Source organism: Pelophylax lessonae (assembly GCF_965119305.1).
Source record: "Pelophylax lessonae genome assembly, chromosome: 4".
Taxonomy (NCBI): domain Eukaryota; kingdom Metazoa; phylum Chordata; class Amphibia; order Anura; family Ranidae; genus Pelophylax; species Pelophylax lessonae.
The window spans coordinates 92,043,657-92,071,480 of NC_138771.1; the positions used below are offsets into that span (position 1 = coordinate 92,043,657).

Consider the following 27,824-nt stretch of genomic DNA (forward strand, 5'->3'; position numbering starts at 1 on the left):
CTCACATTAAAGAGGACCTATCCTGCTTATTTCTATTACAAGAGATATTTACAGCAGATGGAAGCATGAAGTTCTCTAGAATTTCCTGGTAGAGGCCTGCGCTGACTTTGGACTTGATAAAATAAACACAGTGGGCCAACACCAGCAGATGACATGGCTCCCCAAATCATCAGATAGTGGAAAATGTTGCATTTAATTTGGAAATCAAAGGTCCCAGAGTCTGGAAGAAGAGTAGAGGCACAGATACCAAGTTGCATGAGGTCCAGTGCGAAGTTATCAGCTGGTGTTGGCCCACTGTGTATGATCAAGTCCAAAGTCAGCACAGTTCTCTACCAGGAAATTATACAGCACTTCATGCTTCCCTCTGCTGACCAGCTTTATGGAGGTGCGGATTTCATTTTCCAGCAGGACTTGACACCTGCCCACACTGTCAAAAGTACCAATACCTGGTTTAATGAATATGGTATCACTTTGTTTGATTGGCCAGCAAACCCATCTGACCTAAACCCCATAGAGAATCTGTGGGGTATTGTCAAGAAGATGATCAGACACTCCAGACCCAACAACGCAGGCAAGCTTAAGGCCGATAACGTAACCTGGGCCTCCATAACATCTCAGCAGTGCCACAGGCTGATCACCGCCATGCTACGCTGCATTGATGCAGTATTTCATGCAAAAGAAGCCACAACCAAGTATTGAGTGCATACTATACATGGACATACCTTTTAGTAAGCCAACATTTCTGCATTAAAAATAATTTTTTTATTGGTCTTATGCAAGTCAAATTTTCTGAGATACTGAATTTTGGGTTTTCACTAGCTGCAAGCCATAATCAAAAATTAACAAATTCTTGCAATGTATCACTCTGTGTGTAATGCATCCATGTAAAATATAAGAGTTTCACTTTTTGTTTTTGAATTTAATTACGGAAATAAAATAGATACACATTTTTTAGATGCACCTGTACCAGTCACCAATCTGTACTCTTCTACCTATAGTATTGTTCTGGCTTCAGCAGTCCCAATTTTGAATCCAAGCAATGCAGCAAGTGTCAGCAATTCTTATATCTCTACTTCTTCAAGGTCAGACTCAATTGATGTTGATCAAGGTCAGACTCAATTGATGTTGATTAACTTAAGGCAAATAGACTGTGCATTTTGCAAGTACAATTGCACTCTTTTTCCCCAAAGCTTAGTAAATATACTGAAGCTCTGCAGATTTCCATTATCCAATCATGTGCAAGCAGCACATTCACTAAACTCTGGTGAAAATGAGAAATGAGTGCAACTGCAGTCATTTGCCTTTAGTAAGGCAACCCATGTATTGACAGCAAAGCATTGTTTAGACAGCCAGACAACTAGTAATTTCTAAATTCTAAGTAAATTCCTAAAGCATGTAAAAGAGGAAAAAGAAAATTGGAAACAAGACCGTACAGTTGCAATCTTTATTAACAATATTCATAAATGTTCAGTATATCCAGCATGATTGGAGGTCTTATGCAACATTAAACTATTTTAAGTGTTGATACCAGTTAACAACTGCAGGACACCAATAAGCACTGTAATAATATACACCTCAAGGGTTTAGCAGAGAAACAAAACAATAAGATTTCTTTACCAATAAATTACGGATATTTGTTTTGCTTAAATATTATCTGTGTCCTAAATGATCACCCATACCAATGCTGGTCACAACCCTGTTCCAAACTCCGTGTTTACAAGATGCAATGTGTACATCCTCTACACACAACTCTGGGCAACTCCACTGTTGCTGAACACCATTTCCAAGAAAACTGTACATCAGGGAAGATGTTACTTAGCAATATCTGCAGTGATGAAGATCAACCTTCATGGCCTAGTAAGTGCTGCAGTCTGGCAAATACCCTTTTTGCCGCAGATGGGTGCATGCGGATCACAACAGTGGCATGCAGGACCACTGTGAATGGAGTCGGGTGCAAACGCATGCAATTCACACTATGCTGACAGGCAAACCAACAATCGGGTGATGTTACTACAAATACAAGCCAGATCTACATAAAGGATACCTGCTTCACCCTTATTAAGGTGATCTTACAGCAGCATGAACAGGCCTTGGTGCAGTTCCAACATATCTAACAAGAATTTTTGTTCAAGGTTTGCATCCTTACCAAACAAAAAAAAAAAAAAAAACCCAACAACTTTTGCGGCTTTAAATTCACGCACAAAACGTGAATTCTGAATGATGGAAATAACTCTGGGAAATAAAATGCTGCCAGGACTTAAGGAGCTAAAGTGTGCTACAGATTTACATATAGATCTTGTAAACTGTAAAAATTAGTACACATTTGCAAAAAGGTTGTGCAAAACTATTGTATTTACAAAATGGCACAAAAGTGAATTCAACAGTCTATGCACATGCACACATCATCCAACTCTTCAACATAAGGTTTCTATGCTATTCACCAGGAAAGATGCCAGCTTCAACGGGGCCACTTTCATTGTGTACTAGGTTCACGAAAGGTTACAGCAGTGTGAGCAAATATTGCTCAAGTCCAATCCTGTCGTTAAAGCTGAGAAAGGTTTAAGGCCATTCAAGTTAAAAGGGCAGAATAAAGAAAAAAAAAAAAAAAAAAAAAAAAAAAAAAAATTTAGAACCCAGGTTGATTTGACATTTTGCTTTGCTTCTTAAACAAAATTCTTTAACTTTCAAAACAAATGGGGAACAAAAAAATCTTAAATAGAAAAACTTAGTACAGTATGAGGAAAACATTATTTGAAGGAAAGCAGACGTTAAAATGGTAAAACCCAAAGTGTCCTACCAGTAGGAATAGGCATTATGTACATTTGTAAATTTTTCTCTGTTTTCAAGTAAATTTCTTTACATTGCTATACCAGAAACAGGCCTGTTTATCAGTGCATCGGTTTAAACAACTAATCTGATACTAGAGAATTTCTTCCTACACTCAAGACAGCAGCTTGCACTACTCTTGCCTGCTAAGCTGTCAGACTGACTATTAGTGTACAGGGAGGAGGATCAGAGAATAACAGGTGGTTAAAAAGGAAGAGAGATGGGAATGAGGTGGATTTCATGCAGTCAGGCCAGCTCAGCCAGCAAGCTTGCTGGCCACAAGGGAAGGTTTCCTCTGAGGAAGATCCTGTGGAGTAGGAATATGATCCCCTGTAACCTCGGTCTTGTCTGGAGCAGCAGTAGGAAGTTGCTTGTTCTTCATCTTTGCTTTTGCCATGTTATAGTCACCAGAGTCAAAGTATTTTTGCTGGAAAAAAAGAAGACAGGTTACTTGGCTTACTCTCTAACATGGTCGTTGCAGTTATAACAAAGATAGAGATATAGATCTCACACACTTTTTCTCACACGGTATTCAGACTCCCTTGACTTTTTCAATGTTTTGTTGTTGCAGCCTGATTACTAGAGTTGTTTTAATTCATATTTTTTCCTCATTAAATCTACACTCAGTACCCTATAATGACAAACTGAAAGCAGTATTTTAGAGAGGTCTGTGACTTTATAAACTAAATGGTCATTTTGACTTGCCGTAAAATCCATAAATCATAACTACTGGGTTAAATTGCCTCCTCCAGGAGTAGGACTAGGCAGAACAAAAAAAAACACATGGCTACGCGAATGGGCAGTCCAAAGCATGGTGTCTAACCCCCCCTCTCTGCTCTAGGTAATCTGTTTAGTAGCAAGCCGTATTAGAACACCATAGAGGGGTGGGTGCGGTGTCCACCAAACTCAGAAATTAATTTTACGGTAAGTACAAAAATCCCATTTTCCCTTTCGTTCACCGATGGGACACAGCGCTCCATAAATCATAACTACTGGGACGTTCACAAAGCAGTGCCAAAAGGAAAAAATAACCCAAGCCTAAACATAAGAGCCCTTAACCAGGACACAGGAGCCTTAACTGAGTCACCGGAGCCCCATCTGGAAAAAAAAAAAAAAAAGTTTAAGAGGGGCTGTTCTTTAAAACACCAGCCTGCAAAACTTATGGCCAAAAGAAGCATCCGCAGATGCCAAAAGTATCTACCTTAAAGAATTTTGTAAAAGGTATGCACTGACAACCAAGTGGTTGCCATGCAAACTTGCGACATTAATGACTGATGACGGAAGGCGCAAGAAGCACTCAGCGCCCGAGTAGAATGTGCCTTGACCGGGAAAAGTGGAACCTGGCCTTTAATGGAATAGGCATGAGCAACCATCTGTCTGATCCATCTTGAGAAGGTAGCCGAAGAAGCAGCCACAAAAAGAGTCTGACCTCCGAAAAGACTCAGTAGCTGTCAGATAGACCCAAATTGCAAGAACCACATCTAAGGTATGCAAAGCAAATTCCTTGGGATGAGCCGACTCAGGACACAAGGAAAAGCAACACAATGTCCTCATTCAAATGGAAGTCAGAGACAACTTTGGGCAGGAATGATGGACAGGGACGAAGAACCACTTTATCCCTATGGACCACCAAATAGGGACTGTGACAGGATAATGCCAATTCGATACCCTGCAGGCGGAGGGAATAGCCACCAAGAATGTCACCTTCTAGGATAACGTAGACAAGGGAATCTCCCAAATATTCTCAAATGGAGGTTTCTGGAGAATCGAAAACACTAAATTTAAATCCCATGGCAGAAATAACAGACTGTTCAGGTGGAGCCACATGTCGAACCTCCTGAATGAAGGTACAAACTAAAGAGTGCGTGGCTAGGGGTTGCTGAAAGAAGATTGCCAAGGCAGACACCTTGCCCTTGATGGTACTCAAGGCCAACTTCTGATCAACGCCCCGTTTGAAGAAAGGTTAAGATCCGTGCCACAGAAAAGGATCGAGGCTAAGCGTCATCGACTCACACCAAGAAATGTACGCTTTCCACGTACAATGGCATATCTTGCTGAAGCGACTGCCTCGTCTTCACCATCGTAGAATTCACGGATCCAGACAAACCTCTACCCCTCAGTATATGGCTTTTAATAGCTAAGCCATTAAAACTAAAGCAGGATGGTAGATTAGACCTTGGGACAACTGGTCTTCTCTGAGAGGAAGCCACCAAGGGACGTTTATGGCCACCAGGATGATAGGTAGATCCTCGCTCTTGATTTCTCGCAGGAACAACTGTGGAAGAAACCTGACCTGAGGAGGATGCTGGCCTTACCATGGCCCTTGAGCGTCTGTCAGAGGAACCCGTGTGATCTCGCCACGAACCTCGGTATTCTCCTGTGGAGCCGAACCTGCTAAAGGAGCTGCATGTAGGATTGTGCAAACAGAACTGTCTCGAAGGTGGATACCACCAGACTCAGAACCTGTACGCAAATCGGGAGAGAGAACGGTGTGACAGCAGCCAGTTAAACATGGCCTGTAGTTCCTGAAATTTGTCCAGAGGAAGGACCACCCTGGTTAGAACTAAAATCAGACCTAGGTAATTTAATTCCCTGGACAGTGATAGGGGGGTCCCTAGGTAGTTCAGATATTACCAGAACCTTTTCAGGAATTCAATCCACACAAGGAGACTCAGGACCTAAAAAAATCTGTAAAGAACAAACTTTGCCCCCCTTTTTGGGTCCCCCCAAAGAAACCTTACGGATCTCCTGACGCTCACAAAAGAAGTAAACGGGGCTGGAAACCAGGGAAGATGATCCCCCCCCCACCCCAATAATGGGTGAGGGCAGACCTTCATGCTGAAGGGGTCTGGTCTGCGGGTCTGGAGAAGCTAGCTCTAGGCTTACCAGACCAAGGTTGCTTGGAACGTCCCAGGGAAGATTTGGCTCATTCAGTTAGGGTCTGTCTGAGACACCAAGGCTGAGGCAAAGACTGGTCGCAATGCCGAACCAGCCATCGTAAACATGCTGCGTGCCAAAGAGTCTGCTTTTCTGTCAGCCGGGTCCTTAAAAGGAGGGGGGATTCCTTTACTGGGATCATAGTTGCTTTATTCCACAAAGGGTAATTTTTGGTTGTTCCCATTCCTTATAGGAAAACCGGTCAAAATAAGGCACATAAGGAAACAACTTCGGGACTTATGCGTACCAAACACAGCCATGTCTACATCAGCCGCATCCTCCATTTTTAAAGTCTTACGCAATGCGGTGAGAAGTGTGTCCACCAGCGCATTTAAATTTGCTGCTGCGATCATGGAGGAATCATCCTCACTATTGGATGGATCTGGGGGTGAGATATTAAGCCCCCCTGGACGGGCTGCGTCCATGGCTGCATCAGGCTCAGAATCAGATGAGAGACTGAGCAGGGAAAGACAGGGGATGATTCCTCCTGGGCCGTTGCCCACACACCACTTTCACCCAGGACACTAAGGACGGCAAGACAACCGTCAGTGCAACCATGGGAAGCTGGGGTTCCAAGGGACCTACCACCTTCATGGAGGGGGTCGGTGGGGGAGATGTGACCCTGAGACTCCATAAGGAAAGGAAGACCTTGCAGTACAAAAACAATCTTGGCACCACTAAAGGATCCCCCCATCGAGAGAGAGTATCTCTTTTTCACTGCCTAATGCGTTGTTCTTCAGATTCCTGCAACTCCAACATGCCTATGTAGCGCAATTTGGGGCCTACTTGTTTAGATTGGAGCAGGATGATTTGGAGGTTCTCCTCCGGGATGACGCTCTCAAAAAAACACACACTAATCTACAAGTCACTACTTCCCTCTGTTCATGTGGGACTAGATGTCCTGCTAACTGTGTGGCATTCGGAGGAACAGGACTTGGACAATGAAGACTGGGAAGATCTCTGGGACAGCCCATTTCAAGCACTAATATCAAGTAAAGGCTGACTGATTCAATTTAAAATAGTGCACAGAATTTTACACAAACACTACCCTAATTCCTCTTCTTGCCATTGAAGATGCTCTAGAGACCCTGCTGGATTTGCCCATATCTTTTGGGAGTGCACTCAGATTAGTAGGTACTGGCGTAAAAGTTGGCGTTTGCCTCCTGGGGTTAGTTGACTCTCTGGCTGTTAGTAGGGCGATGAGTACTCTCTTTGGGCTCTTATTTTATGGCAGGAAGGCGATAGCGCTCAAGTGAAAAATCAGACAAAGCCCCTCATCTGCCCTTCTGGAAGCGTTTAATCCAGGGCTCGACAAACCCCCGAGTGCCAGGTTGCATTGACGACGAATTATCGACCTGGCGCCTGGGGTGCACTGCAGGAGGTGTCCTGTCCCTTTTGCGCCCCCCCCCCCCACCCACTTCCCGAGTGCACGGACTACTGCGCCATCCGATAATTGAGGCCGCAGCTTTTCGGCCTTCTTCAGTGAAATAACTGGCGCCCTCTCGTGGTGGCCTGGAGTTTGACAAGCAGTCAATATTGGCTGTTTCCCCTGCCTGTCCTCAATGCCTATCCATTTCCTTCCCAAGAGGAGATGAGAAGGAAGTTTTTGCAGGCTTCATAGTCCTGTCCACTTACCTTTGCTTAAAAAAGGTAAGTGGACAGGGAGTGTGGTTATTTATTTTTTAAAAAAAATAAATATATATTATAGGCCCCTTTCACACGGGCTTGTCTGATCAGGTCCGCCTGTCAGTTTTTCAGGCAGACCTGATCGGACCCTTCGGTATCCTCTATGGAGCGGTAATCTGCCGCCATCTGATCCTGTCTGCCAAAAACAGAGGGATGGTGGTTCTATTTTCTATCCATCCCCTGGATTGGATCAGATGGAAACAGACTGTGTTTCCATCCCATTGCGCTATAGAGAAGAGTGGGGTTCTAGTCATCTATGTGTAAATTTAGTATGTTATTTTTTTTTTGGAAACAAAGCATGTTTTTTTTTTTTTTTTTTTTTTAACAAACAACACTGACTGCTAACTTTTTTAGCTGGCTCCTAGATTTCAGGCAAATTTGTCAAGCCCTGGTTTAATCAATAAGGTTGTACCCCTATACAAAGCTACTTATTTGTCCCGGGGTTGCCCTAAGAAATTTGAGAAGGTCTGGCATGTACAACAGATGGTCAGGAGTTCACAGACTGAATTCATTCACCCCCCCCCCCCCCCCCCGATAAGGTTTAGTTTATGAGACCAATGTATTCCTCTGCAGGGATATGCATTACATTTGTTCAGGTAGGATTCTAAGCACAAGTTAATATTCTTCTGATACATTATTCTGATGGTTGAGAGGGAAGAGGAATCTCCTTATAATGCATCAACCCTTGAAGCAATTTTATAAGAGAATGACAAAGCAAGGTGTATGGAAGGTGTGTGGTTTCTTTCCCCCCTTTTTTGGGTTATATAATAGGAGGCGTTATTGATATGTTTTTTACCTATACATCTCAATTTTTCAATAAGAAATAAAAAAAAAAAAAAAAAAAAAAAAGTCAGTAGCTACAAGAACTGCAGATGCCGACTTGTAAATTTTGGTCCCGCAATCTTCTGGGACCTGTGTCCCGGGTGACTGTGGGGAGGGAGAACTTCCCACTCGGACCGCCCAGGCAAAGTGGGAGCGAGTACCTGTCAAACCAGGTATCCGCGCCCCCCACCCCCCAAAAAAGTGCCATTTGGAGAAGAGAAGCCTTAAAGTTGAACTTCCCCTTTTTGGGTGGAGCTCTGCTTTAAGGAAAAATGTAGTTCCCCTGCAGGCCTTTAAACTGAAACTTTTAACTGGGCTTTAAGTGGCTAGATGGCTTTATGATCAAGTGTTTTCTAGGTCATGTACTACTACTACTACTACTACGGAAATGACTACTTCCATCTCAAAACACAACAGAAGAGGGCAAAATCCAGAAGCATGCGTGAAGGAGCATAGTTTTAAAACTGCATTGTGGATGCCACAGAGGTAATTTACTAACTCCCCAGAGCTTTTGAATGAATCCTCTTGGAGTGAAATAAAAAATAGGTTTTAAAGTCGTTTACCCCTTTCTGAAGCCGTTTCCGCAAGAAATCTGAGCCTCCTGGCTTAGGACCCAGATGAGGATACCTTGATTTTAATTTGGCCTCTTCTGCCTTTTCTGGACTTATTACCTTATCGTCCACTTCCTAGAAAAAAAAAAAAAAACACAGGTTATATGAACAAGTCAGGAGTTCATATTTTCTAAATTGCACAGAATTCAGTTGCATTTGGTAAGCATTGCTCTTAAAGAGGTTGTAAACTTCCCCCCCAAAAAAAAAAAAAAAAAACTAGCTCATTATGAAATACCTTAAAACTAAGCCCGCACAACACTTACACGGCCGACATGTTAACCCATCTTCTTTCCGGGTTCGTGTCCTCTGGCCATCTGATTAGCCGCAGCCCTGATGTCACTCCCGCGCATGCGACCCACCTTTCACAGCACCGGGCTCTGAAGGAATGGCATGGTCAGCCGTTCCTTTAGAGCGCATGCACCAGTGACCGGCTTGCATACAAAGTAAATATCTCCTAAATGATTTAAGTTTAGGAGACATTTACAGTACATATAGGTAAGCCTTATTATAGGCTTATCTAAAAAGGTACAAGTTACAGACAAAGCTTTATTCCGCTTTAAGCCAGTCACACACACAATTTAGGCTGTTTGTGTTGGCAACACCTGGATCTTCTAAAGTAAATTTTTCCAATCAACTTTTGTCAAAAGATCTGGGTGGAAAATGAATGGCCATCAAATACGATGCAGGCACTGTGTGGGAATAGAATACAGCATAGATTTGACCAGCTGCACTGTTGGTGTGGATGGAGAAAGCTATTTATTTCTTATGCCAGAAGGTTGAATGAATAAAAATCTGTATGGACAGCTTTAGGTACAGTAATATTTCAGCCTATGCAATGGTTGAAAAGAAAGCTGCCAAAGACCTAAGTACTTTACATTACCAAAATTCAATAGTTAAAGCAAAACCTTAAACTGTATTTTAACACAGCAACAGCATTGCGTGAACTTTGTAAACAAAGACGGTCAAGTCCCCTGTGTCAGCTACTCTGAAGTCTGCTTCTGGTGTCAAGGAGATTAGATGCTTTCTACGGATCACCATAGTGACAAGGCTCTATATTCTACATAATGTTCTCCTCCCTCCGATTTTAAAATATGCCATCACAGCCCATCCATAGACTTGTGGTGAACACAGGGCTGATATTCAAATCTATGAATGTGCCATTTGGGTTAATCGATCTGCACGTGTCGTGTTATTCAAGACATCTTCTAGTGATTTGTAGACCCCCTGGGACAAACATCTGGAGAAAACAGGTTCGTAGCGACTTTATTTGAAGTGTAGGTATGGTCAAAGTATAAAATCAAATACTCCATTTCTGTTAAGTATGTCAATTATTTCCAGCCTACTCTTATTTATCAGAACAATCTTGACGTTTGCAGACTTTCCTTCTGCAAATCTAAAAACTCAACTTGTTCACAGCAACACCTATGTTGCAATGTGGCCACTGGTGTGCGCTGTGGAGTACACAGTGATGCTGATTACAGTGCACTGTTTATTTTTTTAACCTGATATTAAAAAGACACATTTGTAAAATAACGTTTTTATACTTGCCTAAATCTGTGCAGTGGTTTTGCACAGCAGCCCCAATCCTCCGCTGGCGTTCCTTGCCCCTCCCTCCTGTCCCCAGGGCAAGCAGCTTGCTATGGGGGCACACAAGCAGACTCAGAGTGTCCAATCACAGAGCGGCAGTTCGGTCCCAACCCCTCTGCTCAGGCTCACTGGCTGTGATTGACAGCAGTAGGAGCCAAAGAGGAGTGAGTCCCCGGAAAGCTGAGGCTCATGTGCACATCGCGGGATCGTGAAGTGATGGCGCTCAGATAAGTAGAGGGGGTCTGTGGGAGGAGCCGAACACAGGTTCATGCATAGAATGAAGATAGATAGATAGAAGAAAAAAAAAAAAAACAACAACACTTGAGCCTTTACAACCACTTTAACCACTTGCCTTCTGTGTACTTAAACCCCCTTCCCATCCCCCTTCCCATCCAGACCAATTTTTAGCTTTCAGTGCTCTCACACTTTGAATGACAATTGCGCGGTCATGCTACACTGTACCCATATGAAATTTTTATCATTTTTTTCCACACAAATAGAGCTTTCTTTTGGTGGTATTTAATCACCTCTGGGTTTTTTATTTTTTTTTACAAAAAAAAAAAAAAAAAGAAAGAAAATTTTGAAAAAAAAAAAAAAGTTAATTTTCTGCGAGTAAATTTTGAAAATAAATAAAAAATTTTCTCCTTCACTGATGTGCGCTGATGAGGCTGCACTGATAGGCTGCACTGATGAGGTGGCACTTATGGGCACTGATGAGGTGGCATTTATGGGCACTGATGAGGTGGCATTTATGGGCAGCACCATCAGTGCCCACACAGCGCCCATAGTGTGGCCAGTCAGTGCTCATCAGTGCCTAGATGAGCAGGCACTGACTGGCAGCACTATGGGCACTGATGGGGGGGCACTGTAGGCAGGCACTGTGGGCAATTTGTGTATGTCTTACCTTTTGTAATCAGGGCACTGGTGATCAGTGCCCCGATTACATTCTTCTGTGTCCCCGGCGCTGGGCAGCTCTCCCTCCTTCCTCACACTGCAGTCTCCGTGTGAGGAAGGAGCGCTGGCGATGAGAGATGATCTCATGTTTACATATGAGATCATCTCTCATTGGACGATCCGATCACGTGGTGAATGGCCGCTGTGATTGGCCATTCACCACGATCTGTTATCGGCTGTGTCCAAGGGACACGGCCGACACAGATTTTCCCCGATGCGCGCTCGCGGGAGCGCGCGGGGAGACTGTTTCTGGGAGGCCGTTTAAAAACGGCCTCCCGAAAATGTGAGTCCGCGCTGCAGCCGTATATAGGCTATAGCGCGGACCGGAAGCAGTTAATTTTATTAAATGTCACAAAAAAGACATTGCACATTCCCTAAATCCCAGTGCTGCTAACTGAATATATTTGCCCTGTCCAACCATTGGGACCGATGGGCAAAGCTGCCCAAATGCACCTGGTGTGAATGGGCCTTTGGCTGGCTTTAGACAAAAGTGCACTGTCAACTTGTCCTAGGCGATTAACCACTTAAGCCCCGGAGGATTTGGCTGCTCAAAGACCAGGGCCTATTTTGCGATTCTGCACTGCGTGACTTTAACGGACAATTGCGCCGTCGTGCGGCGCTGTACCCAAATGAAATTGACGTCCTTTTTTTCCCACAATCCGCTTTCTTTTGGTGGTATTTGATCACCTGTGGGATTTTTACTTTTTGGCGTTATAAACAAAAAAAGAGCGACAATTTTGAAAAAAAAAAAAACAACATTTTTTATATGAAATTTTTGCGGGACTGCAACTTTGCAGGGGACAGATCGGACCCTTGACTGACATTTGACACTTTTGGGGGTACCAGTGACATTACTACAGTAATCAGTGCTATACATATGCACTGTTACTGTAAAATTACACTGGCAGGGAAGGGGTTACCTTTAGACATTCAGGGGTTAAATGTGTCCCTAGGGGCGTGCTTCTAACTGTAAAGGGGCATGGCTTTGATGTAACCACAGAGACATACGATGATACATAGCAGGATCGTATGATCTCTGTAGTTACACCAGGGAGAATGCCAGGCGGCTTTGTTTACATTAGCCGCCTACCTTTCTCCCTCTCCAGCGGGAGATCGCAATTGACCGGCGGACTCGCGCGGAGATGCAGTGAACGGGCGGGCGCACGCGCCCCCCTATTGGCTCGCGAGTGACGTACCGATACGTCACTTTGCCGGGGGGGGGGGGGGGGGGGCGACCGCCGCAGTATATGTACTTGCGGCGGTCGGCAAGTGGTTAAAGGCCAAGTTCACCTGGTGCTGTTTCACTGATTTCAGGTGCAATGATTTACGGCCTCCTTTTAGGGGAAAAAAAATAAATGCACTTTTTTTGCTGCAAATAAATTTGCTTCTAACTGTAAAGGGGCATGGCTTTCACTTCAAGGTGAAAGGGAGGTGAATGTAGCCTTTAAAATTAACTTAGGAATAGATCTCCGAAAGCCTTAGGACTGCAGGTAACAATGATGCCATCAAAGTGCATGGCTTTCAACCATCATCCTCATCCTTCACTACCTGGTCTAGCAATAAGCCAGCACATATTGGTTGTTAGGACCCTCCATATACTTGCTCGAGGTTGAAGGATAAGCAACAGCCTCAAAACAGAAAATGCATAGTCTGTAAATCGGATATATTATAGTTACTGAAAGACAAGAAAATTAGACCATCTGTGTAACACTACTAAAAATCAAATAGTTTGTATACGTAATGAATAAATATGGCAGTCCTTCACACAGTTAGGCCTGGTTCACACCTATGCATTTTTTAGTGTATTTTCAATTTTGCAGAAACACTACAGCCCATTTAACATGATTTTCTATGGGTCTTGTTCACATCTGTGCCTCTCCCACAGCAAAGCGGAGGAAGCGCTGGTGACTGGCACATATTGGAATGTGAAGGTAAGCATCCTTTATGACACTAGAGGCAAGAAAATCCCCCTGATGCAGGGATGCCCCCACCGTGCAAATGGACTCCATCCTGAACATCTGCAACTGCACAAAGCAATTCAGCGCCTTGAGGTCCAGGGTTGGACGCACCTTGCCTTCTTTCCCGGGAACTGTAAACATGTATGAGTAAAAACCCTAAAAAACGGTCCGAAGTCAGAACTGGGACAATCACCCCTTGAAGCAACAGGTCTTGTACTGCCTCAAACAGGACCCTGTAAACGATCCGGGGACAGGTGCAAGTTGGAGGGGGGACAAGAGTGAAACTCGATCTTGTAGCCGGTGTTCCGTGAAAAACCCATACCCGTGAGAAAACCATACCCTCGTCACTTCCGGTTCCGCTACGGAGGGTATGGATTTCTCACGGTAGTTAAACTTGCGGCGGGTACATTAAAACACTTCGGTGCAACATAAATCATGTCCTCTCCTATCGCTGTAACATCCCTCATCTCCAGTAATATATATAAAAGCGGATCACGGAGCCGCGATCACCGTCACATTTACGACTCATACACCCGCCGCCGCTTTTATATTTATTACCGGAGATGAGGGATGTTACAGCGATAGGAGAGGACATGATTTATGTTGCACCCGAAGTGTTTTAATGTACCCGCCGCAAGTATAACATTAGAAACAGTGCCGTGATAATTTCATGCCCACCGAGCATGCGCACTTCTCAAATTCTTTCTTCAATCACGTATCCGGGGCTCTGAGCATGCGCACTACTGCGCTGCTCAGCTGTTTCAGACCGGAAGTGACGAGGGTATGGTTTCTTCACGGGGTATGGTTTTTTAACGTTACACCGGATCAAATTACCAAATAGACCTACTTGTCTTGTACCAGGAAGTCCACGGGTTCAGAAACCAACAAAGACGCCCACCCCGATAAGGTTGAGGGCGCACCTTAATGCTGAAGGAGCCTTGTCCGTGGGTCTGGAGAAGCTCACTCTTGGCTTGCCAGACCAGGTTTGTTGGGGTCCTCCAGAGGCTGGCCTGAAAGGCTCCGAGCCCTTGTCAGTCGACCCTGAGGGACGAGGGGAAAAAAAAAAAAAAAAACACACCTTAGGACCTGAAAAGGGCCCAGGTCTATGACTAGGTTCCTTGCCCTTAGTAGCCTGCGAAAGAAAAGTACTCTTTCCCCCTGTGAGACCTTTAATGATGTCATCCAGGGTAGCCCCAAACTGGCGATCCCCTTGAAATAGGAGGAGATCAGTCAAGGCCTTTTTAGAAGTCTGGTCCGCAGACCAGCATTTGAGCCAAAAGACCACTGTCGAAACAGAGCCGAACCATCAGAGGATCCGCATCCAAATAGGCATCACAGATAAAAACAGCAGTTCCTTGACCAGCTGGTCTGCCAGCTGAGCAAAGACGGGGGGGGGGGGGTACTGTTCCCCCTCGGTCAGAGTTTGCAACACCAGGGCAATGGTGAATACCGGACTCAGTGCCAAACCAGCCAGAGTGTACATATTGCAAGCCACAGCCTCCGCTTTCCTATCAGCCGGATCCTTCAAGGCCAGGAACTCTTCAACCTGAATCATGGTTGGTATGGGTAACGCCTAGTAAAATCGCTTAGGGACCCCAAGGGAACAATTTGGTCATCCCCACTCTTTAGCGACAATTCTGTCAAAATAGGCAGGGAAAGAAAACCCCTATGCCGCTCTGGATGGCTTGAGTGCCAAAGGGAACATGCACCTTTATTGCAGCTGCATCCTCCATCTTTAAGGTCTCATGCACAGATACAATCAATGCTTCCATCAGCGCCTTTTCGTGCGTGGTTGCAAGTGTGGAGGAATCATCCTCACTATCTGAGACCACCTCTACCCGGGACACAAAAGGACTCCAGGACCGTCGTCCGTGCATTGATGGATGGTTGGGACCTGGAGGGCCCCCTCCATCCTCAGAGATGGGGGTCAGGTGGGGAGATGTGCTCCAAAGACTCCATGAGTCACGGGGGAACCCACAAAAAGTGCAACACACTGCAAAGGGACAACCCCCACCACGTGGCAGCACCACCTGGTGGCCAGACACAAAGCGATCCTCAGCAGAGAGGGAGAGAACCCCACCAGACTTACCACCCAGCAGAAACAGGCATGTGTAACCACCAGGATAATCTGCACACCATGAGCAACGATCAGGAAGTGAAAATATCCAGGAGTCAGAACCAGGGGATGAGGGGCTCCCACCGCTGAAATCACCACCCACAGGGCTCCATTGTCATGGCCACCGCTATTTTAAATAGCAAACATCCGAAAAATGGCCGGACTACACAAACATGGCCGTCGTGCATAGAAACACAGGCTACAGCAAAATGGCTGCCCCACGAGGGATCCCTAGGCCTCAAAGACAGGCCCAGGCAGAATAGGGGGCCCTGGAAGGAGCCTCCACCAGGTACAAACCCCCCCACCCCCTCGCAGCACTGCCCCCATCGCCAGCACAGCGCCCTGCCCCCACCCCCCAGGAGGTGGACCAGACCCCGCACACATCCCCAGCATAAGTGAAGGGGTAGGATGGGGGAAAGATGAAAGGGGGGCACCTGACGGGAACCCAGGGGGGTCCGACCTTCCCAAAGAGGGGCCCACGTCCACACCCTCCAGGGGAGAGGGGGGAATGCTACACACCATACCAGGAGGGTACCACTCCAGACAGAACCCCTCCCAATCGTATGTGACCTTGCGAGGAGTTTAACACGCAGGCCAGCCCGTGTCCAGTGGGGCTAGGTTGCAGCCGACTTAGCGCAGAGCTGAGGTCTGCGCGTGCTTGCTGGCCAGACTGGGGTGACCACTGGATCTAGATTATCCAGCTCGTTGCCCAGTCCGGCAGTTGATTGTCGATCTTACAGGAAAAGTCCAGGAGAAAAAAAAATCTAAAAAGAAAAGAAAAAAAAAAAAAAATTGCCAGGACCAAAGATCCCAGCAAGAAACTAGGTCCTGACTAGGCAGGAAAAACAAAAAACTGAGTATATATAGCACAGAGCGAGTATACCCCCTGGGACTGCCCATAGGCGTAGCCAGATTCATTTTCTGCCTAGTGTCCTACTCCTGTAGGGAGCAGTATAACCCAATGGTTATGAAGAGCAGGAGCTGTGTCCACCAATGAACGATAGAGAAAAGTATTTACAAGCTTCATTTCAATAAAAACACGTGTGTATGCCTAGATATAGTAGAGGGGCTGGCAGTGACAATTTGTAATATTTTATTTTCTACTAATAGTGGCAGGAGGGGGGGGCTGAGATACACGAGCCAGGCAGGCTGATCAGGGCTCAGCAGCCATTATTGTGGCCAGGACACAGAGGGACACAGGATGTGGCAGGATCAGCCAGGTTTTTTTTTTACAGCTTACAAGCACTGTGCTGATAATTCTGCTATAAGGGAACAGGATCTTTTTTTTTGGGGTAACACTTTAACCACTTTACCACCGGAGGATTTTGCTGTCTTCCGTCTAGGCCACTTTTTGCGATTCGGCGCTGTGCGACTTTAACTGACAATTGCGCGGTCGTGCGACGCCGTACCCAAACTAAATTTACGTCCTTTTTCCCCACAAACAGAGCTTTCTTTTGGTGGTATTTGATCACCTGTGCGATTTTTACTTTTTGTGCTATAAACAAAAAAATAGCGTTTATTTTGAAAAAATAACAATATTTTTCACATTTTTTTATATGAAATTCCCCCCCAAAAAAGATGCAAAAATCAAATTTTTTTTAAATTTTTGGCCAATTTGTTTTCTGCTACCTATGTTTAGTAAAAAAAAAAAAAAAAAAAAAAAAATCGCAATAAGCGTATTTTGATTGGTTTGCGCAAAAGTTATTGCGTTTACTAAGGGAAAGATTTCTGTCATTTTTGGTGTTATTTTGTTTTAACGCGTAATGGCGGCGATCTGCGATTTTTTTTTGCGGGACTGCGACATTGCGGCGGACAGATCGGACCCTTGACTGACATTTTTGACACTTTTGGGGGTACCAGTGACATTTCTACAGTAATCAGTGCTATATATATGCACTGTTACTGTAAAAATGACACTGGCAGGGAAGGGGTTAATTTTATTGGAGAGGGAGGGGTTAATGTATGCCTGGTGCTTACTGACGTGTGGGGGGGGGAGGTGACTGTGTGACAGAAGGACAGATCGGATGTCCAGCTATGCTGAACACTCCGATCTGTCAGTCCCTGTCACTATGGAGATCCGCCCGCTGTGTTTACACACAGCGGGCGGATCTCCAGACTCGATCCCCGACGATCGGGGCAGAGCAGCGGCAATCGCCGCTGCTCCTCCGCTGGCCCGACTCCCGCTGTGAATGAACACAGCGGGAGCGAGCCTCCGGTGGCGCGCGAGCGCCGCCCACAAGGGGCGGAGTCCAGCGACGTAGGTCTACGTCGCTGGACGGGATCGCGGCACTTTGCCGCAGTAGCCTCAATGTAAGCGGGGCTAAAGTGGTTAAGGAGCTAGGCGTCAATTGTGAACTAAGCGGCATTTTAAAGAATTTAATAAATGGATAACTTAAGGCGGCTGAGATCTTTCCAGTGCCTATCAAGTGTGTTAACCGATAATGGGAGTTTATTCGCAGAAAGAAGATAAAAAAAAAAAAGCTAAGCAGCTAAAACAGCTTCTGGGCATGCCTATCCATTCAGAAATGCACTAGCCCTGACTGTCCCGGGGGGGTATTTTTATCTAATTTTTTTTTTGAGGCCGGAACTCCGCACCACTATTTACTGCGGCAGTCAGCCCCGTACAGGCAAGACGACTACAAGCCCCTAGGTGGCGAGCGCGCGCGCCGCCAGCGCGCTCCCGCTCGTTCCCTGACGTGCAGGCGCGAGTGACCGGCGGCTCCGATGTCCGCCAGTCACCCGCGATCTCCCGGTGGAGAGGGAGAAAGGCAGGCGGCTAATGTAACAAAGCCGCCTGTCATTCTCCCTGGTGTAACTGCAGAGATCATACGATCCTGCTATGTAGGATCTATGTCTCTGTGGTTACATCGAAAGCCACGCCCCTTTACAATTAGAAGCACGCCCCTAGGGACACATTTAACCCCTGCATCTCTAATAAAGTTAACCCCTTCCCTGCCAGTGTCATTTTTACAGTAACAGTGCATATGTATAGCACTGATTACTGTAGTAATGTCACTGGTAACCCCAAAATTGTCAAATGTCAGTCAAGGGTCCGATCTGTCCCCTGCAAAGTCACAGTCCCGCAAAAAAAAAAAAAAAATTACAAATCTTTCCCGTAGTTAAATGCAATAACTTTTGCGCAAACCAATCAAAATATGCTTATTGCAATTTTTTTTCACCAAAAATATGTAGCAGAAAACAAATTGGCCTAAAATGTTAAAAAATGTTAATTTATACATTTATTTTTGGAAATTTCATATAAAAATGTGAATAAGTTAATTTTTTCAAAATTGACGCTTTTTTTGTTTATAGCGCAAAAAAAAAAAAAAAAAAAAAAGCCGCACAGATGATCAAATACCACCAAAAGAAAGCTCTATTTATACCGCGGCAAAGTGGCTCAATAACGTCTGGCGACGTAGACCTACGTCACCAGACATTCCCCCTTCTCGGCGGCACGTGCGTGCCGCCGGAGGCTCGCGCTTTCAGTCACAGCGGGAGTCGGGCCCGGGGAGGAGCGGTGGCGATCGCCGCTGCTCTTCCCCGATCGTCGGGGAATCGAGTGTGGAGATCCGCCCGCTTGTGTAAACAAAGCGGGCGGATCTCCTAAGTGACAGGCAGGGTCAGATTGCAGCGTTCAGCATAGCTGAACCTGCAATCTGTCCTTCTGTCACATAGTCCCCTCCCCCCACACACGTCAGTAAGCACCAGGCATACATTAACCCCTTGATCACCAATAAAAATTAACCCCTTCCCTGCCAGTGTCATTTTTACAGTAACAGTGCATATATATATATATATATATATATATATATATATATACCCACCGATAATGGGGTACTTTGACGCAGTGGTGGGCTTGAGCACGATATGGCCATATGGTGGAACTAAATCCCCATTTTTATTTATGGATGGTCTCCATATTTGATAGTCATTTCTTTTGCATGGTTGCGCTATTCTTTTTTAATATATATATAACTGATTACTGTAGTAATGTCACTGGTACCCCCAAAAGTGTCAAAAATGTCAGTCAAGGGTCCGATCTGTCCGCCGCAATGTCGCAGTCCCGCAAAAAAAAAAAAAAAAAAAAAAAAAAAAAAAAAAAATCCAAAAATTACATAAATCTTTCCCTTAGTAAACGCAATAACTTTTGCGCAAACCAATCAAAATACGCTTACTGCGATTTTTTTTACCAAACATAGGTAGCAGAAAACAAATTGGCCAAAAATTTAGATTTTAAAATTTTTTTGGGGGGGGAATTTCATAAAAAAAAAAAGTGAAAAATAGTTATTTTTTCAAAATTTACGCTCTTTTGTTAATAGCGCAAAAAAAAAAAAAAAAAAAAAAAAAAAAAAAAAAAAAAAAATCACACAGGTGATCAAATACCACCAAAAGAAAGCTCTGTTTGTAGGAAAAAAAAAAAAAAGAAAAAGGATGTAAAAGTCGCACACTGCCGAATCGCAAAAAGTGGCCTGGACGTAAGACAACAAAATCCTCCGGTGGTAAAGTGGTTAATTTGGGTACAGCGCCGCACGACCGTGCAATTGTCTGTTAAAGTCACGCAGTGCCGAATCGCAAAATAGGCCCTGGTCTTTGAGCAGGAAAATCCTCCGGGGCTTAAGTGGTTAAGAAGAAATATCTTAGAGCAGTGCCTTTCCACTCTCCCAAAACATAAAAAAATGATGTTCATAGTATGTGAAACAAGAACATCCTAAATCAGTGGTTCTTAACCTTGTTGGAGGTACTGAACCCCACCAGCTTCATATGTGCATTCACCGAACCCTTCTTAATTGGAAAAATAAAATATGATTTTATGAGTCTAGTCTCGGGAGGGGCACTGCCAGAAAATAAGGTGTTTACAGAACTGAATTAAACGTATCATACAAAGTAAAATGTACAGAGGTCAGTAGGCTGTAGGGCAGCGTACAGAGGTCAGTAGGCTGTAGGGCAGCGTACAGAGGTCAGTAGGCTGTAGGGCAGCGTACAGAGGTCAGTAGGCTGTAGGGCAGCGTACAGAGGTCAGTAGGCTGTAGGGCAGCGTACAGAGGTCAGTAGGCTGTAGGGCAGCGTACAGAGGTCAGTAGGCTGTAGGGCAGCGTACAGAGGTCAGTAGGCTGTAGGGCAGCGTACAGAGGTCAGTAGGATGTAGGGCAGCGTACAGAGGTCAGTAGGATGTAGGGCAGCGTACAGAGGTCAGTAGGATGTAGGGCAGCGTACAGAGGTCAGTAGGATGTAGGGCAGCGTACAGAGGTCAGTAGGATGTAGGGCAGCGTACAGAGGTCAGTAGGCTGTAGGGCAGCGTACAGAGGTCAGTAGGCTGTAGGGCAGCGTACAGAGGTCAGTAGGCTGTAGGGCAGCGTACAGAGGTCAGTAGGCTGTAGGGCAGCGTACAGAGGTCAGTAGGCTGTAGGGCAGCGTACAGAGGTCAGTAGGCTGTAGGGCAGCGTACAGAGGTCAGTAGGCTGTAGGGCAGCGTACAGAGGTCAGTAGGCTGTAGGGCAGCGTACAGAGGTCAGTAGGCTGTAGGGCAGCGTACAGAGGTCAGTAGGCTGTAGGGCAGCGTACAGAGGTCAGTAGGCTGTAGGGCAGCGTACAGAGGTCAGTAGGCTGTAGGGCAGCGTACAGAGGTCAGTAGGCTGTAGGGCAGTGTGCAGTAGTGAGTAGTTTGTAGGGCAGTGTGCAGTAGTGAGTAGTTTGTAGGGCAGTGTGCAGTGGTCAGTAGTTTGTAGGGTAGTGTACAGTGCTCAGTAGTTTGTAGGGCAGTGTAGCGAGGTCAGTAGCATGTAGGGCAGTGTATAGGGGTCAGTAGTTTTTAGGGCGGTGTAGAAAGGTCAGTAGGATGTAGGGCAGTGTACAGAGGCCAGTAACATGTAGGGCAGTGTATACGAGTCAGTTGATTGTAGGGAAGGATAGAGTGGTCAGTAGGCTGTAGGACGGTGTACAGAGAATAGGGCAGAGGACAGGAGTTGACAGGACAGAGGATAGGACAGTGTACAGGGATCAGTAAAGCCACACACCAGGGGGCTGGGAGGGCACACACCAGGGGAGGGGGTCAGGAGGGCACACACCGGGGGGTTATGAGGGCACACACCAGGGGGTTATGAGGGCACACACTGGGGGGAGGGTCAGGAGGACACACACTGTGGGGGAGGGTAGTGAGGGCACACACCAGTGGAGAGTCAGGAGGCCACACACTGGGTGTCAGGAGGGCACACATCAGTGGTTGGGAGGGCACACACTGGGGGAGCCAGGGGTGGGAAGGCATACCATGGGGTATCAGGAGGGCACACACTGGGGGGGGGGTGCTAGGGCATACCATGGGGTGTCAGGAGGGCACACTGGGGTGGGGTTGGGAGGGCATACCATGGGGTGTCAGGGGGGCACACACTTGGGGGGGTTGGGAGGGCATACCATGGGGTGTCAGGAGGGCACACACTGGGGGGAGGAGTTGGGAGGGCATACCATGGGGTGTCAGGAGGACACACACTGGGGGGGGAGGTGTTGGGAGGGCATACCATGGGGTATCAGGAGGGCACACACCAGGGGGCATTCACAATGCTTATTGAGCTAAATGAAAAGGACATGCATTTCCATTTGCTAGCTAACATCACCTCTATGCTAAGCTGCAGTAACTTAGCAGACTTAGCATAGAGGTCCTTGTAAACTAATCCACCATGTACAGCTAGCTAAGCCTACCTCCAGGAACATTCACTCGGCTCCCTCTGCTCAGCTGCTCACACTTCCCTCTTCCAGGCGGGCGCGATCTCCGTGGTCAGGTACATCCCCATCCCGCCCACTCAAGCAGCAAGCAGCCTGCAGGAGATAGGCTGGAAACCTGCTGGGGGAGGTACAGGGGGCAGAGCGTCAAGTGTCCATGTGTAATGGCTGTGAGTCGTCCGGACCGCAACTCTGATTTCCCGGGGGGGGGGGGGGGGGGGGGGGTTTGGCCTCACAATCAGTAATATTTGCTCGGGGGGAGCAATTGCCCTGTTGCCCCCCCGCCGAACCCCTGAGACTGACTCAACCCAGGTTAAGAACCACTGTCCTAAATCAATCAGAAGATATCCATCTAATTAAAAATGAAAAGTGTAAAAATCACAGGTTTTCCCCATACAGACTGACAGCACAGCTAAGCTTCTAGGAGCACCATTGAAGTGAATGCAGTTGTCACTCAGGCGATATGACTCAGATGTATTCTCAATTTCTCATACAGGAATTAGAGGAAAGACGACACCATACACAGTATTATTAAAGGCCCAACTCCAGCCAAGTGAGATTTCCCCTCCATTTTGTCAAACTAGGACAAGAAATGAGGGAAATACAAGTACAGTAAAACCTTGGTTTGAGAGTAACTTGGTTTAAGAGCGCTTTGCAAGACAAGCAAAATTTTAAAATAAATTTTGACTTGGTTTACAAGCGATGTCTTGATATACAAGTAGCTTCAAGTCACAGCTGAGTATAAAAGAGAAGAGAGGCGCCTCTAAGTGTAGCAATATGGTTACATTTAATGAAGGTACAACATTTAGCAACTCCCATTGTTGATGATAAAAACAGGCACATCTAAGTATGCAGGCATCCAGGCTAAAGCTGTCCACATAGACCATCCTCTGCACCGCCATCTACGTCATCCCTTCCATGCTGCCCCTCGCTTTTAGATCCCTTTACTGCAGGGTGGTCTTCCCGGTCAGGATTATAGACTGGCAGCCGGCGGTGCAGAAGATAGTCCATGTGGACAGCTTTACCCCGGATGCCTGCATACTTAGATGTGCTTGTTTTATTCATCAACCATGTGAGTTGCTAAATGTTGTACCTTCATTAAATGTAACCATATTGCTACACTTAGAGGCGCCTTTCTTCTCTTTGATACTCTGTAGCTCCTACTGGATTTTGCTTCTTATCCCCTTGTGGAAGGGGCTATTTGTGGATGGACATTTTATGGTTATATAACCTATCGCAATGCTATAATCTTTTTATATGGACTATAAACTGAAGGACTTATGAATAAATGGTTGTGGAACGAATCATCTGAGTTTCCATTATTTCTTATGGGGAAATTTGCTATGATATAAGAGTGCTTTGGATTACAAGCATGCTTCCGGAACGAATTATGCTCACAATCCAAGGTTTTACTGTACAGTGACCAAAATCTGATGAATATAACCCTTCCTTCAAAAAAACAAAAGTAAATATTTTTTTACAGTAAAAAGATGTTTTCACATGTGGAGAGCACCTTTCCCTTTTCTTTGACTCCAGTGAGTCAAGCAGACTCACTGGTATGCATCTCTATTAGTATGTGGACAAAATAGCTGCACAATTCTGGATAAAATGAGAATCACAATTTTGTTTGCTTAGAATAAAGAACACGATTCTCGGCGTAACTTCTTTTATAAGAAATTTGGGCTAACTTTACGGTTTAGTTTTTTTAAAATTAATTAAAAAGTGTATTTTCTGGCAAAAAAAAAAAAAACTGCATTTAAAAAAGACTTCTGCGCAAATACAGAGTAACAAAGGATTGCAACGATCACCATTTTATTCCCTAGGGCCTCTGCATAATATATATATATATATATATATATATAGTTTGGGGGGTTCTAAGTTTTTTTTTTTTTGCTAGAAAAAGGATGGACTTACTGTAAAATCCATTTCTCTGCTCATTGACAGACACAGCTCCTAATATTTATAAACATTGGGTTATATTGCCCCTACAGGAGTAGGAAACTAGACAGAAAATAATTCTGGCTACACCCATGGGCAGTCCCAGAGGGTAATACTCCCTCTCTTTGCTATAGCCACACAGTTTTGTTACAAGCAGTGTCAGGAGAATGATAACTCCAGATGCGTGGGTACGATGTCAACACCAGATCGGCGTACCAAGTCCGGCGATGCCAGTCCGGAATCCCTACTGCCTCGTTCCTGCGTAGAAGCTTGAGAGGGAAGGTGTAAATCAGACAATACTGACCCCAAGGGGCCAGCAGCACGTCTGTGGCAGCCGCCAGAGGATTCCTTGACCAAGCCACAAACCTCTGCACCTTTAGGTTGAGCCCAGACACCAACAGATCCATCTCAGGGGTGCCTCACCGGAAACACAGCTGATGAAATCCCTCCGGATGGGGGGACCACTCCCTATGGTCAAACTCCTGCCGACTTAGGGCTCTTTCACACGGCCACTCCGTGTGTAGCCGGACCGATCTTGTAGCCGGACCGAATTACTTCGTGGACCCATATGTCTTGCATCCAGAAGTCCCCGGGTCCGGAAAACAGCATATACATGCCCCCACCCCTGATACATGTGAATAAGCTCCTTCATGCAATAGGAGCCTTGTCCACGGGTCTGGAGAAAACCAATCTTGGCTTGCCAGACCAGGTTTGTTTGGTACCTCCAGAAGAGGCCCAGAAAGGCTTCGAGCCCTTGTCAGTTGACCCTGAGGAACAAAAAAAAAAAAAAAAAAAAAACACATTAGTCGAGAAGGAAGGCCCCCCGTCTATGACGAGATTCCTTGCCCTTAGTAGCCTGCGGAAGAAAAATTACTCTTCTCCCCCCCCCCCCCCCCCAGGTCACAGTGTAGGAGCTTAGCCCACTCGGTCTGAATTTGCAACACTAGGGCAATGGTGAATACTGGCCAAAGTGTACATAGTGTGGGCCACAGCCTCTGCCTGTCAGCTGGATCCTTAAGGGCCAGTGACTCTTCAACCGGAATCATGTTACCTTGTTCAAGCTGGCAAAACGGAGGGTCCACCACCGGTGACAGTCCACTTCTTAGGAAGAGACTCCTCATAGGGGGTAAAGCACTTTGTATCCCCACTGGAACACTTTGGTCATCCCCATTCTTTTGCAACAATTCTGTCAAAATAGGCAGGGAAAGGAAACACTTGCCGCTTTGGATGGCATGTGAGTGCCAAAGGGCACCTGCGCCTTTGTCACAGCTTTAGCTGTGTCCTCCATCTTCTGGGTCTCACGCACAGATAGAATCAGAATCAGTGCATCCACCATCGCCTTTTCGTGCGCGGTCGCAGACGTGGAGGATTCAACCTCACCATCAGAGGATTCCAGGCACGTGACCCATGCAGACCCAGCAGGGTGACCCACGTCTGCGGCAGCCGATACAGATTCAGGATCTGAGGAGACAGGGGAAAGCAGGGGGCGCTTTTTGCTAGCCCGTTTCCCGCAACAACCTGCACCTGGGACACAAAGGACTCCAGGACCGCCATCAGTGAATAGATGGATGGTTGGGACCTAAAGGGCCCTGCAGCTTCACAGGGAATCAGGTGGGAAACCGTTCTCCAAAGACTCCATGAGTCACCAGGGGGACCCCACAAAAAAGAAACAGTGCCAAGGTACAACCCCCACTGCGCTGGCAGCACCACCCGGTCGCCAGTCACAAAGCACCAAGCGATCCTCAGCAGAGAGGGAGAGGACCCCACCAGACTCACCATATATGAAACATATCGTATAGAAACACAGGCTACAACAAAAATGGCGGCCTCACACGGCACCATGAGGCTTACAGTGACCCAGGAGGGAGACCATGCCTCAAGGACAGATCCAGATAGTCGATCATCCGGTCGCCGCCGGTGGGGCACCCATCGCCACTTAGCGCTCCGCCCCCATCCCAGGAAAGTTGCCAGACCAAATTGGGGGCGGCTGTGGGAAGGAAGGGAACCCGGGGGTCCAACCGTCCCAAGGAGGTGCCCACGTCCACCCCAAAACCCTCTGGGGGGGGGGGGGGGGGGGGGGATGGGGGAACGACACCTACTCACCATACCAGGAACCAGGCGAGCACAGCTCCAGACAGAAACCCTCTCTATCGAAATGGGGGGATGTCAGTCAGGAGGAAGGCTGGGACACAGGCCGAGACCCGGTCGTATGCGACCCTTACCAGACGTTTAACTTGCAGGCCAGCCCCAGTGGCCCCGATCTAGCACAGATCTGAGGTCTGCGTGCGCTTCGCTGTCCAGATTTGGGTGACCACTGGATATAGATTACCCAGCCTTCGCCCATTATGGCAGTTGATTGTAGATCTCACAGGATAAAAAACTCAGTAAGAGAAGAAAAAAAAAAAAATTGCCAGGACCAAAGATCCCAGGAAGGAAGTAGGTCCTAACTCCTTACTAGGCAGGGGGAAAAAAAAAAAAAACTGTGTGGCTATAGCAGAAAGAGGGAGTATACCCCCAGGGACCACCCATGGGTGTAGCCAGAATTATTTTCTGCTTAGTGTCCTACTCCCGTATGGGGCAGAATAACCCAATGGTTATGAATATCAGGAGCGGTGTCTGAACAAAAGAGAAATACTGATTTTAACTTGTAAAGCAACAAGAGTCAGAAAAAGATTGTCTTTAGGAGGTTAAACTGCCCTCACTTACAGACGGAAGTTCATTCCTTTGATCTAAAACAGCCTCTCAACCTTTTCAACACAGAGGAACCCTTGAAATAGATTTTTGGTCTTGGGGAACCCCTGCTAAAAATATTAAATCTACAACTCATGACAGTGTGGCAGTTAGGGGGAAAAATGCTCCTTACTCTTATCATTGGGAAGAATTACCCCCTTACAGATAGCTTAAAGGAAAAATGGTGTCATTGGAAACTTATCTGAGTGGCAGAAATTGCCCATTGCTAAAGGAACCCCTAGCAACCTCAGGTAGGAACCCTGGTTGAGAAACCCTGATCTAAAAGAAGGAAAAGATACATTGTAAAGCATTGCATTTTATAGTTATCTAGCAGCCTTGCTTGATAAACATTTTCCAGAAACTGTGAGAGCTGAGAACAGCTCTGTAAGAATCAAGGACATGCCGTTAAGAACTTAAGATCCTGAGGGGGGTGAATCGAGATTTAACGATCATGCAGCTCTAATGGACAACCATTTGTAGGTGATATGTAATGGCCGTGATCTCCAGCAGTCTCCCGTAGCAAGTCAGCAGAATGTTTGCTATAGCCGAGGTCTCTTAACTATGGCCCCGCAGGCCACATCAGCCCGCTATAAGATTTGTTTAGGCGCACAGCAAATGCTTGTGAAAATACGCAAGCTGGCCGACAGTGGATGTGCCGGTCTGTATATCAAAATCTGGAGCATCCATTGCCTGCCAGCCATGACCTTCACTTAGCCTTTCTGAAGGGGCACTCTCTATAAAACTGGATTTCTTTTCCAGCCTAATATTTGTAAAATCCACAGGATGGTCCTCACACTGAAATTTTAGAGAAGCCTATTCTACAGCATTGGAGATGCTGAATTATGAAGTAGAGCTCCGTTAAAAAACGTATCTCCACGTCAACTCAAAAAGCTTTATCTGCTGTAGGGGCAGATGGTGAGGCAGCCATCTTGGGCACACTTAATG

The 27,824-nt window shown here is 46.1% G+C and overlaps 1 protein-coding gene across 1 annotated transcript in view; it reads right to left on the reverse strand.

Moving 5' to 3' along the window:
- Window positions 1-1,430: 1,430 nt before the first annotated feature.
- Window positions 1,431-27,824, reverse strand: part of ARPP19 (cAMP regulated phosphoprotein 19) — a 31,897-nt gene continuing 5,503 nt past the window's right edge. The window contains exons 2-3 of the mRNA XM_082254052.1: window positions 8,835-8,957; window positions 1,431-3,253 (exon numbers count right to left, since the gene is read on the reverse strand). Coding sequence (XP_082110178.1) covers window positions 3,083-3,253; window positions 8,835-8,957 — 294 coding nt within the window. The 3' untranslated portion in view covers window positions 1,431-3,082. The remainder of the gene's footprint in view (window positions 3,254-8,834; window positions 8,958-27,824) is intronic.